This window comes from Botryllus schlosseri, chromosome 1 (assembly GCF_051294905.1).
Source record: "Botryllus schlosseri isolate E-star chromosome 1, Bs_hap1, whole genome shotgun sequence".
Lineage (NCBI taxonomy): Eukaryota > Metazoa > Chordata > Ascidiacea > Stolidobranchia > Styelidae > Botryllus > Botryllus schlosseri.
The window spans coordinates 20,932,608-20,953,406 of record NC_137236.1 but is presented as its reverse complement, the minus strand read 5'-3'; the positions used below and the strand labels follow the sequence as shown (position 1 = coordinate 20,953,406).

The 20,799-nt window shown below is 39.4% G+C and overlaps 1 protein-coding gene across 1 annotated transcript; it reads right to left on the bottom strand.

The window, feature by feature from the left end:
• Positions 1-6,177: 6,177 nt before the first annotated feature.
• Positions 6,178-20,460, bottom strand: LOC145444953 (atlastin-1-like). Its single transcript, XM_080323029.1, has 3 exons — positions 19,720-20,460; positions 13,314-13,454; positions 6,178-6,826 (listed from the first exon to the last, which is right to left on the bottom strand). The coding sequence occupies exons 1-3, from the start codon at positions 19,753-19,755 to the stop codon at positions 6,617-6,619; spliced, it is 387 nt and encodes a 128-aa protein (XP_080179155.1). The 5' UTR covers positions 19,756-20,460; the 3' UTR covers positions 6,178-6,616.
• Between the last annotated feature and the right edge of the window lie 339 nt (positions 20,461-20,799).

Sequence of the window (20,799 nt, the reverse complement as noted above, 5' to 3'; positions counted from 1 at the left end):
CTATCCGTGTAGAAATTGAGTTGACTATAGTTATCATTTGCACCAGACAAATGACGTTTGCACGATCATTGAGTTAAATTTGAACTAAAACTTTGTGGAGGTCCGCGGGGTCCGTGACGGTCCGAAAGGTTGAGAGCCACTGATCTAGTGGTTCCCAACCTTTTTTCCACTCACGTATTATTTCGAGGTTTTATGTAGTGCTCGCTTACCACCTACGTAAGTTATGGGTGCCTAAGGCGTTCAAAAATGTTTCGACCGTGTTGACCTGCCGAAGGCAGCGAAACAGAAAATAAACTGCCCATTTTAAGGCGCAGTCTATACTTTCTGTAGTGGATCCAGTTGGAATTCTTGTGGCCAAATATATGGAATCGGAATTTGGTTAGGTAAGAATCCCAATGCTTAACGACAAAATGTCTTCCCCGTAGGCCATCATTGGTGGGATTGCCCCTACATAAGACGACGCCCTTACCGCGACGACGACGGCTTCAAAAATCTCAAAATCAAAGACACCTGAACAAATAACTCCCTTAGATCGACAAAAACAGATTAATATTCCATTGTAAGTGCTACTTTTTCATGCCAGTGCCACGCGGGGAAAAATTTCAGCTCCAGGCAAAGTTATACTATCTTTTCGCTGCTGTTAGCAGCGTGATTGTATGATATGGGATTCATGAATATTAATTTTATTATTTCATCACGCGAGATTGTATAGCTGCTTATTGTGCAAATTGTTTGGGAAATCATTCAGAGGGGGTATATAACGTTGTGATATAAATTCCGATCGATTATATTGATTTGAATCGAACCAAATATTCAGCATCTCAGTCGAATCGACAATGTCTTTTGATTCAATCGCATGCACTCCATTGCACAAGATAGGCCTATATCTCTAAAGCAATAACTTCCTTTGCATCATTCTTCAGTGTCATTGAATTTAGTAGTAGCCTAGTTCCTAGATTTTCTTTGTATTACAATACTTTTTATGGTGTATTGTCGTGTCATTTTGAAAATCAGAATATATCGGTTTCCTAAGTGTCAGCGCTCAACATACTCTTCAAAACCCAAAGAGTCATACACGGCTCGATACATTTCAAACATAAATTTAATGACTTGCCAAGGAGTTTATAGCAATCAATGCTGATCTAGAAATTGGTAGAGATCTGCGATCCATCCGTTTCGTGAATTTCGACTTTGATCGAGAACTTCGCGCGAAATCGATACGCGACGGAATTTCGAAAAAAATATTACACTTTTGAATATTATGGTTTTCTCAGGGCAGATGTTCATTTCTCCCAGCATCAACTGAATATCATGAATGATAATAGCAGCAAAATGTTGAATTAATAGTACCTTCCATCTTGATGTCAATCATATGCTGAGTCAGATCTTCAACAGCATCTCCTGGTGGCGGTAAACAAAAAAGATCCACACGCGTAAAGGTTTTCCTTATTTTGTCACGAATAACTTTATTTTCGTCTGACAATTCCTCATTCATCATTAAATGATCGAAAAATATTCTGCGATTCTTCTTCTGGTCTCTCAGGAGAAAGAATAGATCTTGGAGCTTGAAAAAGTAATTGAAAATAAATTTTATTTAACAAAATAACGATTTCCATTTAGAATTCTTACTTTCAAGAATCTGTCTTCATTGGCTGCCAATTCACCGTAGCTAATAGCGGTCTGAACGATAATCGGGAAATGTAAGTTTCTTTAAAGCAACCATCAAATTATCGATTGGTATGACCCATGGGGTTGGTAACCTGTCACCCTCGGCCACATGTGTGATCATGCATGAATATCCGATTGGGACCTACCGTAACTAGCGGCCGCATCTGGTAAAAAACACTTGGTAGATCGAGGAGGCCGACGCTCACAAAACAAACATCGGCGATTGGTTCCATTTCAACCAGACTATACCCCCGTTTTGAAACCATAATGCTCATTACTCAGATACCACTGTGTATTGGCGATTGCGCTTCTCTGTATATTAGGTGACTTAAATTTTGTGGCAAGTATTTTGGGCTAGTCACTGCATTTGATTTATTTTAAATTCATGCTGTCATTAGCTAATACTACAGAAACGACTGTGTTTGATTGCAATGGCGACCTAGTCATGTCTAGCTGCCTCTTTGACAATCTTATAATATGAGGTAGGCTATAGTATTGCTACTTTTATTCAGTTGGTAAATAACTCATTATGTTGCGGTGTTATGCTCGCTGACCACTATCAGTCACGAATTCATGGTGGTATTTCATGCGGCCTTCCTGCCAGCGAATCTCGACTTAATGTATACTTGGTAATTCAGGCTTGAAGTCATGATAATGGCAGAAAAATATTGTTTATGGTTATAAGTCTTGATATATGACAAATGGGGCACCAGATGGATTCTACTTCATTGTACTATTGATCATTATTTCGTGTTATCTCCTTTATTTGTGTACTATGCTCATTGCTCAATGACCGTGGTGTAGAAGGCCGTTAGGCGATAAGCGCCAATTTTTTTGTTAAATAAACAACAACAACAACAACAACAATGACAAATGGGGATATGGTTTTGTCATTTCGCTTTCCATTTATGATTAAGAGATATAAAAAATGGATATCTTTTGTCAGGCGTGGCCAACCTGAAGCCGTAGAAAGAAATATAAACGGCGGTCAAACCTAACTCAACTATAGTATTGTGTTGGTGGCAGTCGAATTTTTGAGTGATTTTATTTAATCTTGAAATTTTGTTCGCACCAGTCGCGATTCTATGCGGCATCATTTTTCGATTTTAATGTGTTAGCGCTCTTTGTAATCTGATCCCCACAGCACAGATGCGAACAGCAGAGGAGAATGATGCGTCTAGAATCGTGTGCGCATCACGAAATAAAATTCGTCGGGTACGTTCGGACGATTCCACTATACCGAAAATCCTGCTCAGAGGTCGAGAATTACCAGCATGAAACAAAGTCACTAATAAAAATTTGCCCACCCAAAGATGAATCATCATTTATAACATGCCATAACATGCCGTCCATCTACTTTACCGGCGAATCTGATGACATGGACTGAGAAAGAATACATATTTTATCGTAGTATGTGACACAAACTATAATTATTGACGTAAGTGATTCCCGCGACCATCACGAATCCGAGTAGCTATTCATAACATGACAATTCGCGACTTCGGTGCGTATAGTAGTAGGGTTACCATACGTCCTCCTTTATGGGGATTTGTTCTCCCTTTTTCGGGTTTTAGAAAATGTCCTCCGAGGACGCCCAAATGTCTCCCTTTTTGAGATTTTGTCCTCTTTCTTGAGAATTTCGGTCAAATTCAGTGCGAAATTGGAGTGAGATACCGTAAATCAGCACCGAAGTAAAGCTCCGGCGGGCATTTTGGGAGGCGAGCCGGAAAAATGACTTTTTTTTAATCAACTACTTAAAGGAAGGAACTGTATTTTGGGCGCTGTTGCGAGAAAGCTGACTTTTTTTAATCAAGTGAGAAAAATTTACCATTTTCTCTAGATTTTTCTCAGGAATTTCTCCTTTCTCAATTCCAAAATATGGTAACCCTATACAGTAAGCCGATATGAAAAATTAGGTTAGTCCGACTAAAGTTCAGAGAACAGCATAAGATTTGACTGAAAGTAAGCTGTTCAAAATTGAAAATGCGTCAAAAAAGCCTATTGGTAGACCAACTTCTAGTGTTAAAATAGTCACAACAGAAATATCCAAAAATGCGTGTGTATTGCGTCACAATGAAATGTAGGCTGTTGAATGAACTTTAGTATTGTGCGGTGTTACTGTGAGTCTCCACCTGGTTTACAAGATATTTAAAATCAAGCTGGTTTGATGCCAAAGAAGTGCTGAGCAGTCCCGTAAATGCTGGCTTGTCAAAACTGAACGATGCTTTGATTTCACAAATTCCATTGCGGAATAAAATGAATCACAGCGGTAAGTATTGCCTAAGATAGAAATCAGCCTGATACTATTAGCCGCCGCAGTTTTGTGTTTTTAGGATCTTACACTGCAACCACCTCAGATATAGTAAAGAACGTTATGCATTTTTGTCCTTGATGTTTTTGCGGCATATGCACCGAGTCTCCGACTCATAGATATACATTCGCACGATATGTTTATTTGCATACCATGATGTGCGTATGCCGCTGGATATGGGTAGGAGCCGATGTAGCCTTGTAAGCAGGGTTGCCAGCGACATGGACCCAAAAATAAGGACAGTTAAAAAATATGTTTAGACTTAAAAGGCGTTTTTGTACATACGTTGTAGCCTATTTATACGAGCCGTGGCATATCACACCCCATATTTTTTGCCAGAAATAACCTGCTCCACCCACTCCTTGTTTTTAGAAAGTGCTTCGTGGACAATTAGACTGTTCAGGTCTAGGTTTACCTTTCCTCTGGGCCAAAATAACACCCCCGGAAAACGTTGGTCTAGCCTCCCCCTCCCATAGGGTGACCAAACTTTTTCACCACGTTTTATACTTTTGAATTCTCTCCCATAATCGTCACGGAAAACGTTTTTACGCCTGCTTATTTTGACTGAGCAGATTTAGCCTAATTAGTAGCTAAAGCTATATGTACAATATGCTTTAGATAAATTTATCAATGATTTATAGCTTTACTACTTTTTAACCCAAGTGTCGACTGCACTTCGCCCTTTTTCAGTACGCACTAAATGCTGCCTTCCCCACAGCTTATTTTGCTGTCGACTAAACAGCAGATGGTACTGCTGTTTACTGCTAAAATTACGTCTGCTTCGATAGCTTTATCATGATTCTGTTTTTACCAACTTGTCACACGACCCACTTCTAGGCTTTTTAAGACATAGCTTACGTGGATAACGTGTTACACTCAGATACATAGTTTAAAATCAGTTGATTGACAGATCTTGGGGTGTATGTGCGTATGGGCTTCGTAAACTCATGAACTTCGATGAAAGTCAAAATGAAATGAAAGTCAAAATACAAGCAATTTCTTCGAGATCTAAATCAGTGAACCCCAAACGTTTTTTTTGTGTCGGTGCCGCATTTCAAATTTCAGAGAACATTTGGAGCCGCACGAATACACTCATTAGGTACAACGAAAATTATAAAGAATGGAAACATGTACCAACGAATTGCAACACTAATATGAAAAAATACACAAATCAATTTATTAACCAACTTGGCATTGGCTTTGAGCTTCAAGAATCGTGCCAAAGCGAATCGTAATTGTGGAGAATTGCAGCTTGAGGTGGTCATCGATAAATCGATTGCGATATTGATTTTTTATTCTGACTATTTCGCTGAAAAGTGGTTCACAAACATATGTTGACTAGAATAGAGAATCGTTTTTCTGGGCATTGGTTATCAAGTTGAAAGCATTCATTCCGTCAATGCGGCGGTCGAACTCATCAATATAGTTGCTGATAAGCCTGTTGTATGCATCAAATGATCCATTGGTTCGATGTGTCATATATTTTTGGAAAATGTGTTGTAACACCACCTGCCCTTATGTCTGGTGGTGAGCTGATTTAAATTCGAGTGCCATTCCGAACGCATTTGAGAGTGAGTATACTTTTTGGCATGAGTCAAAGAAATTGATCTCCACCCTTCATTATAAACTCCGGACTCCAAGCCAAGCAAGGGTAATTTTTGAATGTGACTTTGTCTTTTTGTTATAAATTGATATGTTAATTATCAGTGGGATTTTCAAATGTCAATGGGAGCCACAAGAAGGCTAGCTGGGTGCCGCATGCGGTTCTCGGAGCCGCGGTATGGAGTCACTGATTTAAATGAATACTAGTCGGCCTCCGGGATTACGGGACCACGACCTTACATATCGATCTGGCCAGGAATATGCTCTTTTGGTTGAAACTTGTGAAATCAAGTTTCACGCAATAAATACCTTGATATATATACTATGTATATATTTATATAGGTTCATATCCCAGTAACAGCCCCTGTAGAGCTACTCGGAGGAAAGTTGTAGAATTTGGATTTTGGTATTATATCTGAGATTGGGTGTTTTCGGACTATTTTACCCGAGAGATGGAAAGAATGCTGATGCAGGCGGATGAAAGAGGTGAAGACTGTGAAAGGGATAATTAAATGTTTAAAAAGAGGGTGTAACAAAGGGTGGGACTGATGCAAAACGAAATAATGACAATAACGAAGATGCGGAGAACAATAAAGACGCGAACTTTTTTGTATTACGTGGCTGCAACAATTCTGACTCCACAGCCAGAGTTTGACGAAGCATAACGACTTCCTCGTACTTAGTACTAGTACTACTAGATAATAGTTCTGTTAAACCGAGGCGTATGAAAAGAACGCATCTGACTACATAATTAAACCTCCATGCTTCAGCGAGATGTTACTGAATGGAATCATGTTATGCTTTCTGAGTTGTTGGCGTGGTCGACATTTGACCTTGTCTATATAAAGCAATCGCTATATATCATTGAGGAAAAATATTGTCGATCATTCCTGTAACAGCTAGCTGGTATATAGTTACTACATTGTAGGAAACACAATCAACTCCATTATAGTCATATTGAAGTAGAAAATTCACACCTAGTTCCTCATGCACTTACCAAGGAAAACAAAAATCAGTAAATTTTGAATATGCTTTTCATTGGTAAAAGGCAAGGTTGTAAATATCGACCGATGAAGATATGTGACTTACGTCCAATGCACCAAATAGAGCCATATTAACATCCCTTGAAGTATTGCATATTTGTACTGAGCTCATTAGCGTTGTGAGCGTTAACAAGAAAGTGTCATCTCTTTTCTGTGACTTCCCACCAAATATCCCTTGCGTGTCCATAAGGATGATCACCATCTTAATATCATTACAATAAAACATTATGATCAAACGTCATTACAATGATAAAATGACATGATTAACAGCAGTGCTGGGAACAAGTCACTACCTTCTTGTTACAAGTCATCACGAGTCATTTCATTTTGACTCCAGTCATGTCATGTCAGTCGAATTTAGAAGTTGACCCGAGTTAAGTCTAGACATGTCACCAGTCAAGTCACAAATCGAGTCAATTTGAAGTAAGTTATTGAAGTGGAAGCTCGGTAAAATGCACAATCATTAAATGACAGGCAGCTCACACAAGTCGCAAAAATGTATCGAGAACATTTCGAACATAGAAAAGGTTCAGCGATTTATAGTCGACACCGATTACTTGATGATTAGAAGATGACTCGAAAATTTTGCTTCGAGTCAATCCACATTTCACGTCAAGTCCAGTAATCTTCGCCAAGCGAATCGAGTCAATTCCTAAAGAAAGGGGTATACTTGAGTCCGACTCAATTCAACTCATGACTCTGATCATTCTAATACCTTAACCTCAAGAATCAAATTCAGCCGTGCCTCGTATAAATCATTATTGCAAATGTTTGATATGTAAAGAAAAGGCACCGAAGCGTACATTTCAGATATTCACGAATACTTAACACGAAGATTATAGTAGCTACAGGCGCGAAAAGGGATTATGGAATTGATACTACCACTGAACAAAGATTTGCGTCGAAATTGCATCAAAAGTCACGAGTCGTATGTCGCGGTGCGATGAATGCACGCGGTTATCTAACGAACATTTCACTTTAGCTTACTAACCTATACGGATATAGGTGCAACACCAGTCGCCACGCTTAGCCTACATACACAGGGAAGTGCTGCACAGGAAAAAAGCAACGTGATTGGTAGACCTATAACTTGGTGACCCAGGCGATATTATTTAATATAATTGGTCGAAATTAGCTTTCTATTGGGACCAGTTTTATGAAACAATCAAGCATTATAACTAGAGCGTGACCAATAAGCATTTTTAGCAGATACCGATAACTACCCCATGCTGTTACAGCTTCAATTGTAGCGTACTATAGTCAGCGAGATGTGCTTGCTCAAACAATCTATTTCTGAAATTGATATAAAATACGCATCGCTATCTAATGCAAAAAGTCAAGCAGGCGTTAGAATCAATCTTGATTGAATATGGCTATTGTAACATAACAAACGAGTCCCTCCGATTGTAATGTTGCTACTGGGTACAATCATTCAAGTCTTAAAATTATTTCTACTTCCAATGATTCGAATCAAATACACGATTAAGAATCGAATTACCCTGGTACTCGATTTTGCCCAGCCCTATATAGCTGATGACTAATATACAACTTGTTTTGAGGTAATATGTGTAGACAGTATAGAACCCGAATTTTCACTCCGCTGGATATAAATTAGGGATGGTGTGAACGTGATGTTCACACTCACGTTCTGTGTGTGAACCTCAGAAATCGAGAGGTTCACGTTCACAAACGAACCTTGGTAGGTTCTGCAATGTGAACCTTTTTTATGCATCACAATTTAGCACGTCATTATTACATCTATGGTTTAAATTCTTTGCATTTAAACTTCATACCACCGTATGCGAGGCGCTGGCAGCATAAATAAATCAATACTAAACGAGCCAATTCCAAAAAATTTACTTGCTGTGTTCAGGGTTGTAATGACTCGAGTCATGACTCGACTCGAGTCCGACTCGAGTCACGATTTTCTGATGACTCGACTTGAGTCGAGTCATTTTTCCAAAATATTGAAATGACTCGAATCGGCTCGAGTCAATCTGTGTATTGACTCGACTTGGACTCGAGTCATTGCGCAAGACTCGAGCCAAGTCATTGACTCGAGACTCAGACGTCCAAGACCGACAGTTCATTGTAATTTCAAAGCCAAGACACTATTGGAATTTCGTCTGTTGGTACTGGTACTTGAAAATGCGACCAGAAACTGCTGAAAGTGAGGAAAATTCGTATATTATAACATCAAACCATTGGATACCACCAAATAGAGTTATAAAAGTGTGATTTTAACATGACTTTTACAAGAAACAGAGCAGTAAACACGATGACTTGGACTCGACTCGAGTCATAATACTGTGACTCGGACTTGACCCTCTTTTCGCTGACTTGGACTCGGACTTGACTCGGTGGTGAATTGAAAATGACTCGACTTGACTCGAGTCAAAACTATAAAAGTGAGATTGACTTGTGACTCGGTAACTTGTGACTTGGTTACAATCCTGGCTGTGTTACAAACGTTTGCTCGAAATTTTCAGCCGTGCGGTTGTGGATATTTAATTCCTCTTTGTTGCGAGCTTGACTCGCAATCACATAACATCAAGAATGAAATACTTTACATGTAAGTAGGCAGCGAATGATGATTATTCAACCAATCAATGAAATTGATATAAAAATAGGTCTTAGGCTAATGTAAAAATCCAGCAGGCTCTCGGGATAAATCTGTTCAACAGTCGAATGCCGAAAACATTTTCCGGTCTGGACTCGGCCGTTAAGACGTGAACTTATATTCCGTTTCAATTCCTAGTCGAAATTATTGGCAAAGCGACGGAAGATATTGAATTTATGGGATTATTATATCATTTGATTGCTTTGGTTGATAAATTTGTGACGTTTAAAAAATCTGCATGTACTTCAGTATTGCGGAGTCATGTGACCTGAGTCGTCTCTAGGTATATATATTCTATATATGAACATGAATATATCACTTCACTGGCATGTAGGGTTGGATTAAGCAATGTGACGCCATAACCTTCGCGTACACACGAACCTGAACCTTTGATGGGTTCGCCCCTGATATATAGATATAGCAACCGTCTGGCGTTGAGTATACATTTTCCAGTCTGGCTTACACCGTAAAGGTTTAAGAGAGTCCTCGTCGAAATTGATGGTAAAGCGACGAGGGATATTTATTTTTAGGAATTATTATGAAATTTGATTGTTGCAGTTGGTAAATTTAGTGATGCCTAAGAAGTCAGCTTTTACTTCAGCATTGCGGCATCTTCAACAATGGGCCTGGACAGGAGATTCACTCTGCACAAGAATTTTATGTAGCTGCACTATCCATGAGCACTTTGGAAATTTGGTGTGCTTTAAGACGTCCTGCCAAATGCTTCATATGGCGATAGCCGGTTTGTTCCGATTATAGAGCTCTTGCTTGTAGAATCAGCAATGTTCACTAAAAAAGAGTAGAAGCGAACGCAAGGCATACGCCCACTTATCCTTACAACTCGGCAGCAATGTTCCCTATAAGCCGCGCACGTGCGCAAATGCGCAGCGCGGACACGGTCTCTGTGCACAGCAAATATAAATTGCGCACAAAAAATCCGAAGTGGTGACCTTTTCTTTCAGTCGTTATGCACTGTTGTCCAAAGGTTTGCGCTGTGACTTGGTGAGTGCGCGAAGACTCGTCAAAAATTAAAGGGAACATTTCTCGCCAGTCCTTCATTTTTATCGAAACACGTGGGTGCATATGTACGGGTGAGTTTTCCTGTAGAGTACGACCTAAACCACGTACACGGAGCAAAGATTCACCTTAATTCATGTTCACACTAAAAAATCAAAATATCTGGATAACAGTCGAATTCGAGGGATTGTGTATAGCAAGGCGAGTGTAATGTTTGCGGTAGACAAATACCAGTGTTAGGATGGCTCGAGTCATGACTTGACTTGAGTCAGATTCGCGTCCCCCTTTTCTTATGACTTGACTTGACTCGAGTCACTTTGCTAAAATGACTTGACTTGTTTCGGAAATGTGGATTGGCTCGTGACGCGGAGCAGCATTCACGAGTCAATTTGAAGTCATCAAGTAATCGGTGTCGATAAAAATCATTGTATCTTCCATAAGTTGGGATCGTTCGCGAAACGCTGTCGTAATCTGTGAGAGCGAGCAATCCTTCAATGATCGTATGTTTTACCGATTCTCCATTGTTTTCTCACAAATAAATAGAGAACACAAACGCAGTGATCGAAGCTCACAGCTTACGTTGTTGTAAACTAGTATAGTAAAGTAATTTAATAGCAAAATGTCCATTTCTGTTCTCTGTTCTTACCTTGGCCAAACATCTTGTTTCATTGAAATTGAATTCGGATATAGCTTATATCAGTGGCGGCTCGTGACAATATCGGGTGGTGGGGCAAGGGCTGCAAGCGACTTTTTATCAAGATGACGTCACAATGGCGTTTTCCAACGTAAACAAGTATCTTAATGATGTTACGGTAACATGAATTTCCCGACAACAGTGGTTTTAGCGTATGTGCCACGAGAGGTCTGCCGCTGAGCTGTGACTTGAAGTGTGGTAACTGCGTAAACGGCGTACGGAACAAAGATTCAACGCGGTTCATGTTCGCACTAGACCTGACTAATTATCTGCAGAAATGGAAATGACTATAACTCGAGATATTGCGTAAGCCTAATTGGAAAGGTCAACGAGTTCGGACACATACCCATACCCAATTGTTATCTCATGCATTGGGCCTGTCATATTGAATCCAAAACATCATTCTGAAGAGAATAGCAGTCTCGGAAACTCGGTTCTCGGTACAGCATAGGAGATTTTGGCCTTGAAACTGGAGACTGTAACACGACACATATGGTTTTATTACTGTCTATAGGTCTGCTGCGAAATCGCCTTTGGAAAATATATTACCGAATATATACGTGGATGAAAGCCGTAAACTTAGTACACTGTTAAACGACATCATCGAGAAGTAGCCTCATGGCCCTTTTCGGTATGGCACACTGTCAAAATTAATGCGAAGAGACCGAATTTTGCGTAAAATTTACTGAGGAATAGGCTGATCAAGTGATCAGCTGTTAGCCGACATCGAAAACGAAATAGCTATCGCGCTTGACAGGGGGTTGTAAGCAAATGGCTTGAAGGCCACAATTTCACGGTGAAATTGACATTGTAGAATATAATATCAAAGTAAATATTTGAATGCAAATGAGAATGATATCATCATCTCGTCACCTATCTCAGTATGGAACACAGTTAAAACGTTACCACAGATACACCGGCTTTTGCGTGAAATCCGCAATGCGTTGTAGGCTAAAGTGTCAGATCTGAGCACATATCTACCATATTCGACCTTGATAACGAAATTACTGCCCTAATCATTGAGTGTCAACCTTGAGACTTGGCACAGCGTTCGATACTAAAATCAAAACACACCGTGCAAAAGCTCGTGACAGATCTAGGCAATGAGCATCGTTAAAATCAATAGAGACCAATACCGACTTTGCGTAAAATCTGTTAGCGATAAATGACGAGTCAGCTCTCACTCGACTTAGTAAACGAAATTACCACTAACATAGTTCAGTGACAAACTTAAAACTTGGTACAGCGTTCGATACTAACATTAAGACTTACCGTGCCAAATGTCATAACCGATCTCAGTATTGAACATCGTCAAAATCAATGGATACCAATACCGGCTTTCGAGTAAAATCTGTTTGCGATGCATGACGGATCAGCACACACTCAACTTCGGAAACGGAATTACTACCCTAAACTTTAAGTAGAAACCCTGAAACCTGGAGCAATGTTAAATACCACCATCACGACATGACATACCAAGTTTCAAGAGTTTTGATGGTGTGAAACACCATCAAAATCGACCTATACCAGCAAAGGTCGACTAAACGCATATGACGGTAACCGAGTTCAGCTATAGATACGATTGTTTCATCACACCTTAGGGGCACAGAGCTATTGTGCCCCGGTTGCTCGATAATTTTATGAATAGTAGAGAGTAAATCACCGTTTCTTTATTGTGCGCGGCTTTGAGAGAATAGACAGTGAAAGCTTGTTATGAGCGCTACCGGGGCATGCCCCGGCTAGGCATTCGCAAAGCGAAAACACAGAAGAGAATTCGATTTTCGCAGAGACTTCGCTATATATGGGCATTTACAAGCGAAAGGACAAGAAGAATACGATTTTCGCTGTGATTTTGGTATATGTAGATTGTTGTGCGTCTATAAATGGTAAAGAATTGTTATTGAACAGAATTTTAGGTGGGGCAATGCCCCAGTTGCCCTATAGGACGAGCCGCCACTGGTTTATATACTCCTCAAACATTGGCGAAGGCTTGAATTGTATCATATCTCGAAATGACTCGTGACTCGAAGGTAGTGACTTGATCCCAACACTGATGCTTTGTGCGACCAACGTTGTCGATATCATGACGACTGTGAGTCATCTTCAAGTAATCGTCAATCATTTCGCACGCGTACCCCAGTTTGGAAGCCACAGGCAATAAGAGGTGCATATTTGAACTTTCCACATCTTTATTCTTTTAATACGTCATACCGAATACTCCAATATGCTCGAAGCCTAATACTAAACTCAAAATTGAATCACTCGTGTTCTGTATTTATCCCAGCCCTACTTGATAGTTGTGCCTGTCAACAAATGGCCCGAGGTCGAAATAAGATATAGTTTAATAGGTCAACATACCGGCTTTTTATCGTACTCTACTTCAAATGTGCGGTTGTAGAGTCTAATTCCCGTTGTTACACAGGCTGGAGATGAATCCACTGTGAATGCGTTCATCATGTATTTTCCGTCATCGGTAGTCTCTTGATTGTGTACGTGCCACTGGTAAAGTAATTGGTTTTTTATTACCACCTGCGATAACAAAAGTTTGACTATCAATTACGCATCGTAAAATACGATGAATGCAATGCCAACTATGCTTTATATTACTTAATTATACTTAGAGTTGCATTTAAAACAAACACGTTTGAAACAAATCCCTTGTTTAAAACATGTTTTTGATGACGTCAAATATGTTCAATTGTGACGTCATAGTGGATTGACATTGACTATTGAGAATATGGGGTAAATATAGCTGCTTTCACAATATATCTATCTACTGTTGAACCAACTATTTTGAGGGTTCCAACCATGCCATATCGTAAACATCGGCTGTATCGGGTGAGAATTATCCGTAGGCTCATACGACATGTTTTTATTTTGCAAAGTATATTCACCATTACGTCATAATTTTACAATTTAATAAAAAATATAGTGTTTTTTAAAATGCCGATAATACTTTCTTGGAGGAGTCTTGACGTAATCCCATGACACACTGTGAAATTTTGCCCATGTGGTAAGCGGTTGACAAGCTATTACTTCCACTAACTAAATTCAAGTGGACCAAACTTCAATATATCACGCACGATTGGCAGAACATAGTTCAAACCTTGTTAGACATTATGGGACGTATAGGAGACAATAGCAATAGAGCCCCCGAGATTTGTAAAATGATGTAAACACTTACAAAATAACGATATTATTACATTTGGACATGGAAGAGTAAGTTAACATTTAAAGCATATCAAATTTTACGCCTTTTTAGAGGAATATTTTACTGCAGCGTTATTGAAAATTATCGCAGCTCTTTCAGATTTGACTCGTATTTCACAAATTGGAAGCTTTTTGCGATGCAGCGGCCTACTTGGCAAACCGCTGAATTTTGTTACATTAACTCGTGAAACAAATCTTCTATAATATTATTCTTTTCAGGAGACCTGATGACTTCATCTAAGTTTTTATTTCCATCTGGCATGCCCTTATTCTGGCTGTAGGCAGCCTGCACTTTTTAATTTCTTCCACTCTACGGCGATGCTGATGGAACCGTTCAATAACTTTTTGAGGAGAGGTAGACTACCTGCACAGTAACTGCCGTCCCGAATAACTACTGCATCTGCCAATGCTGTGCAATGACGTTTCTCATCAGAAACTGCTGCAACGGCTCTCGCTTGCCATTTGTTGGGAACCGAAAATTTGTAATATCGACGGTTTCTATCGCTTCTGGGATATCGAAGCTGTACGGACGACTGTTGAATGTTGATCACCACTGCCGTTACTTCTGCTGTTTAAATTCAACTCTGCGGATCTTTGTTCGCCGTTTACTGCACCTATATGCACCGCAAAGACAGCCACTATACTATCCTAACGGACTATTTGCGACATATTGAATTCCACATAATAACTTAATACGCGAATACGAACACTAGATATTGGGCTGAAAAACTAATCTTGACTATTAGCATAGTTATTCATACAAAGATCTATTCGTATAGAATACTACAAGCCTATCACGAATAAAATATGATTAAACAGTATCCGCTTTTCCATAAGCTCCTGCACTAAATCTATGGCTTCATTTTAAACATTTGGTTGTTTAAAATACAGTCTTTTAAACGAAGGCCATTCTAAAAAAACATTTTTAAGTAGCAAAAGTATGCCAAAATTTTCTAAATACTTTCCAGCAAACACGTTGTATGAGCCTACGGACAATTTCCACCCGATGTAGCCGTGTGATGATGGAACCCTAAAAATAGTCGGTTCAACAGCTATAGTTCGTTTCGTTATTTTGCCAATGTAATTTGACTGTGGCGTCACATTTGAATATTCGAGACTTCATAGCCTAAACCAAACAATAAAAATATGTTTTATACAAGGGCTGGTTTCAAACATGCTTATTTCAAATGCGACCCCAACTAAATCACTTAGCTGACTACCCACAATTCACCAGTACATGGTGTTCAGTCAATTTACATAGCAGGATATAGCAGTAGTTCGGGGCTTGCTCCATTCATGTTATATATAAATTCGACAATATTGCGTCCAAATTCTCCATTTGGTTTTGGATTCAATCAGACCTGTTTAATTTTCATTATCGTGCCGGTAGCGCTTAATAAGTGACATCCGAAAAGTTCTTCTAGTTTCGATAAACGTTAATCATGAACGTACTTTTGAAAACAGTATTTTCATTATGTAAACAAACGTTTGGTCCCATCTAGGACGACTCCAGAATTCCTACAGTTTTGGAGGTTCACCTATGCTCCTCCTCGCCATATCATCCGTGTCAGCGGTGTCTTATAAAAACCTAGAAGTGGGCCGTGCTACAAGTCGGCAGTTACGGGGGAAAATAAGAAATTGGTCTGATGTAAATGACCATAGTAGTCGACAAACATGATGAACACTTCAAACAAACAAACGTTTGGTTGAAATACGGGTGTAGTTGATGATATGCAGGCCTGAGCCTATACACACGGGACAAATGACAGCATATTGACTTCATTTCGTTCTTTCAAGGATTATGATAATTTCGTTTTAATTAATTCGAACGACCCGAGAATAGTTAGTACAATAAATAATAAATACCATCAGTACGGACTAAAATTTGCAACAAGTAACCGAAGTTAAATCTTTCTATCTAAATATCATTGAACTGCTATGAACTTTTTATGTTCGATTGAGCTAGAAGGCGAAACACGTGGTATCTACATTCGCGACACATAATGTGTAAAATGTGAAACACGGAACGCAGGTCGAGCAGCGTAGCATGTAGGACGTAGGTACGTACCTGGCTCTCATGTGCCAAGAAGGGTTGCATTTAAAACAAACATTGTTTAAAAACACTTTCTTTAAAACATGCTTTTATCAGTGTTCTAAACCAATGCTTTTTTGAAAAATAAAGCGAATTTCTTTAGAACACAGTTTAAAACACGTTTTAAACAAAGAGTGTTAAACACCTTTTGTTTTGAATGCAACATTAGTGACAGGTGACTTCGAAACAGACATAGGGTGATTACTTCATGATTGTAATCGATTGCGATTACGATTACGATTACGATTACAGCAAAATCAGGAAGTAGTCGATTACGATTACGATTACATTGGAAAAGTAATCACGATTACTCACGATTATATTTATTTTGCATCTTGGAAGCTATGTTGAAAGACAATATGGATTGCGCTGAAGAGGCCTAATGAGATAACAAACTCCCTTTAAAAGAGATGCGTCATTTGCTTGTTTCGTCATAATGTACCATTGTCCATTTTTATAGAGCTCAATTTATCGCGCCAGGGCCATAATTGCCGCACCCCAAATTTCCCAATAGGGTGGAGAGCGAGCTCGAAGGGTCCTAAAAAATTATTTCGTAAACCAACATAAGTTATAGAGTATTTTTGAGAGATCTAATTAACTTGAAAATCCTCTCTATATCAGTGATTCCCAACCGCGGCCCCGAGCTAGCCTACTTGCGGCTCCCATTGACGTTAGAAAATCCAACAAAAAAATTTTAAAATCAATTTGGAACAAACAAAAAAATTGATTCAAAAATTACACTTGCTTGGCTTGGAATCTGGAGTTTCTAATTAAGGGTGGAGACCAATTCCTTTGCTGTCGAGTAGTGATTCACTACTCAGCAACGATTTCGTTACTCAACTCACGTCAAAAAGTATGCTCACACTCAAATGCGTTTGGATCGTCACTCAAATTTAAGTCTGCTCATCATCAGACTTAATTAAGTGCAGGTGGTGTTGCAACACGTTTTACAGCGCTATCTGAATATCAAACCAATGGATCATTAGACTTGATTGTTAAGTTCGATGGCCGCATTGATGGAATGAATGCTTTTTCCCCATGATGAAAATGTTTTCATGTCCTATTGTAGTTAATGTGGCCACTGACCATGGTAATTTACAACTTGAGTTGCTAGACATGCAGTCAGATATAAAGACATAACAATTTGTTTGTGCGTCTCACGAAAGTTTTTCTTCTAGTCTGCTACGCTTGAGCCACTAAAATATCGTTTGATTATATAACAAACCGGAGGTCACGAATTAACAACATACACAAAAGTAATTATAACAAGATACCAGAGGTTATAATTATGAATTACGCACCACCAGCTCCAGGCCCGTAACAGCACTTCGTCAGGCCCCCCCCCAAAACGTTGGCCGTGGACCCCCCATAGGGTGATAAACCTAACTTCTGGGGGGCTTCGCCCCCCAGACCCCCCTTTGGCTGTCCGCTTTTTGACGCTATTTTACATCTGCATTGGGTGTCCGTTTAGTGAATCAGTTTTTCCCGCTTAGACGCGCGAAGCGCGAAAAATTTCAGAAAATCATGATTGAATCAGGCAATATGATCGGGAATTACATATATATTGCTATCAATTTTGATCCTCTCCCTGCTCACGTAATCAGATTTACCGGTAGAGCTGAGCGAGGTATGTTTTAAAACGTAGGACCGCCCAATAATAATTAGACATCTTCGGGCGTATACCCGTTGGCAGGAACGAAACAGCACTTCGTCAGCCTCGCCCCCCCCCCACAAAAACTTGGGTTTGGGGGTCTCATAGGGTGATAAACCGACCCCCTCATCACAGTGTTCGCTTTTGCCACGAACTTAGCTGCACTGTTTAGTGAGCCAGCTCGAAGCGCGAAAATTTTCGATAATTCATGATACAATCGGTCAATAAGATCGGGAATTGCTAATATATTGCTATCAATATCTTGTCCTCTCTGCTCACGTTATCAGATTTACCGGAAACTGTAGTGCCCGTAAATAATAATTAAACATCTTCGGGCGGCCGGACCCGTTGGTATGACTTCGTTACATGATTTTATTTCGTGACCTCCTGTCTGCTATATCAAAAATATAGAATCGCTCAAACGTACTAAACTAAAAGACGCACACGATTTCAAATTGGTATTTCTTCACAGGCATATATTTTTTTCCTGCTGGATGGTATTTGTCTTCTGAGGTTCAGATTGCCAAGACAGGAAGCAACATATGGCGCCAGTCATCTAGGCGCCTATGGACAATTAAACCTATTATTTTGTACATATAACGAAGTTTTCGGTCTGCGTAGGGGCAGTCTGTTTCGGCTAAGATTTTCGCGCTGCCGATCGTTCTGGCACACTTCTTGGAGTCGCATGTAATAAGTCCTAAATCGTTATATATCTTGGTGCGTAGTGGCGTATTAATGGCCAACGCCGATATGTCCATTTCTATAAATCTTGCGTGTTTTTTCTTGGGGGAAGAGTACCAAATAATCAAGATATTTGGCAACTTTAAATCGCGCGCAGCGCGAAAAATTTTGGAAAAAATTGCATAAATTTTCAAAAAATACTCTATAATTTATGCTAATTCACGAAATAATTTGGGGCCCCCTTCGAGCTCGGGCCCCCCCCAATTGGGGGGTTTGGGGTGCGGCAGTTACGGTGCTGACCAGCTCTACATGTAGGTAATTGTGTGGCGAGATAGCGCAGTGGTATAATCCACCATCGATTACGATTACGATTACTTCGGGATTTTTTCGAATGTAATCGATTGCGATTACGATTACTTGAAAATGCTGTGATCGTCGTAATCGATTACGATTACTAATCGCGATTACCCCATGTCTGCTTCGAAATATTTTAAAATATCATTTTCACCTGCGATATACATAACCGCTATTTCAGAATATCTTCAAGATGAGCTGCTATATAAAAATAACTAGGCTGGACGTTATATGTTCATTAAAAAATCTGTTTCCCTATTTTGGTGCTATTGCCACATATGTTGCGATCATACTTAAAGGTGTCGTAGCAAGCTTTTCCCGTTTTTATTACAATAACCACCACCTACTTTTGTGAAAATGGATTTTCGGCACTTGATTGAATCAAATCGAAGGCGCGGAATTGCCAGACATGACCACGTATTAAAGAAATGCAGCTAGAGAATTCGCTTTGAAATAATATAAGTCTACTCAATGTTTAGGTAAATAATTTGATATTATTATCAAGAAAGTCAATTTGTTACTGTTTATAACTGATCCTATACAGTTATATTTGCACAAGAAGGATTACGGTTGCACGATAATAGGGTTAAATTTGAAAAAAAAAATAACGCGGGGGTCCGCGGGGATCAGTAAGGGTCCACATTCGATGAAACTTGCCGAGAATGTACAGATATGAAGAGTTGCATGTGCTGGGAGTTTTTTGCAAACTATATTCATTCAATGAACGTTGTCTACTGCAGAAATGAAACGGATATTAAGCATCAACTAGAAAATACCTCCTCTTTATCGAAGTAACGTAGTATGAGATTCATCAAGAAAGACTTTCCCTGCCGTGCAGGTCCGGATATCGAAATTATGCTAAAAGCTTTATCACCAATATTGGATTTCTCCAGAAAGTTGTCGAAAGCATAACGGTCCAAACAGAGTTTTCCATCGCAATCTTCCGTAGTAATGACTGTGTGACCAGCTTCATACACCTAAAGTAATACGATGATCCGAGTTTTAATGCGAGTAATTATATTATACTGCAATCTGGTATGGACAAATAAACCATAATTTACCGAATGCCAGGTCGTCGTAATCCTAATCGATCACTCCTACCGATATATAAATAATGGATTTGAAATATGACTATATGCATTAGCGGCGGGCAACAAATGGCATGCGGGCCGGCCCGGGCACAGTTTCCGGTCTTACATGATAATGACTTTGATCGACCACTGATATCTCATTCATTTCAACAGCTGTTGAAGTACATTACGCTAATAAATTCAATAAATACTGTTTTTGGTCTATACACTTCAAACTTGAAGTTTATATTGAATTCGGTTTATCCCGTGTATAGATGGATAATTACGCGAATAACATCGTTTCAGGAATCGGGCCCTCCAAGTATTTCATGATTCCATATCAGGCCTGGGAAAGTTGGTGGTTCTCAAACTAGCGTTTGCTGTCCTTTGGGCCCCGCGAGACAATTGTCTGGGGCCACAAAGCATCTTCAATCTAAGTAACACGATCCCGAAGCAAAAACATTGTCGAGTGAAAAGAATTTCATATAAAATTTCCTCTAAAATTCAAAAATTATTTCGTCAGTCAACATAACGCAGACCCAGAGCAGGATTTTTTTATAGTATTTTCAACGCCGTACCCTTTCGAGATAGCGGCATGTATAATGTAATTATGAAATATAATGTTTCATAAAGTGAATGCATTGACGCTGCTTGGTTGATACCACTTTACTATACTAGACCAACTTGCTTATCAGGGCTATAGCCAGGGTTACCGTCCTTATTTCTAAGATTTGTCTTTATTATTAAGTGCCACGTCTTGGAAAACTCAACAGTCCTTATTTCTAA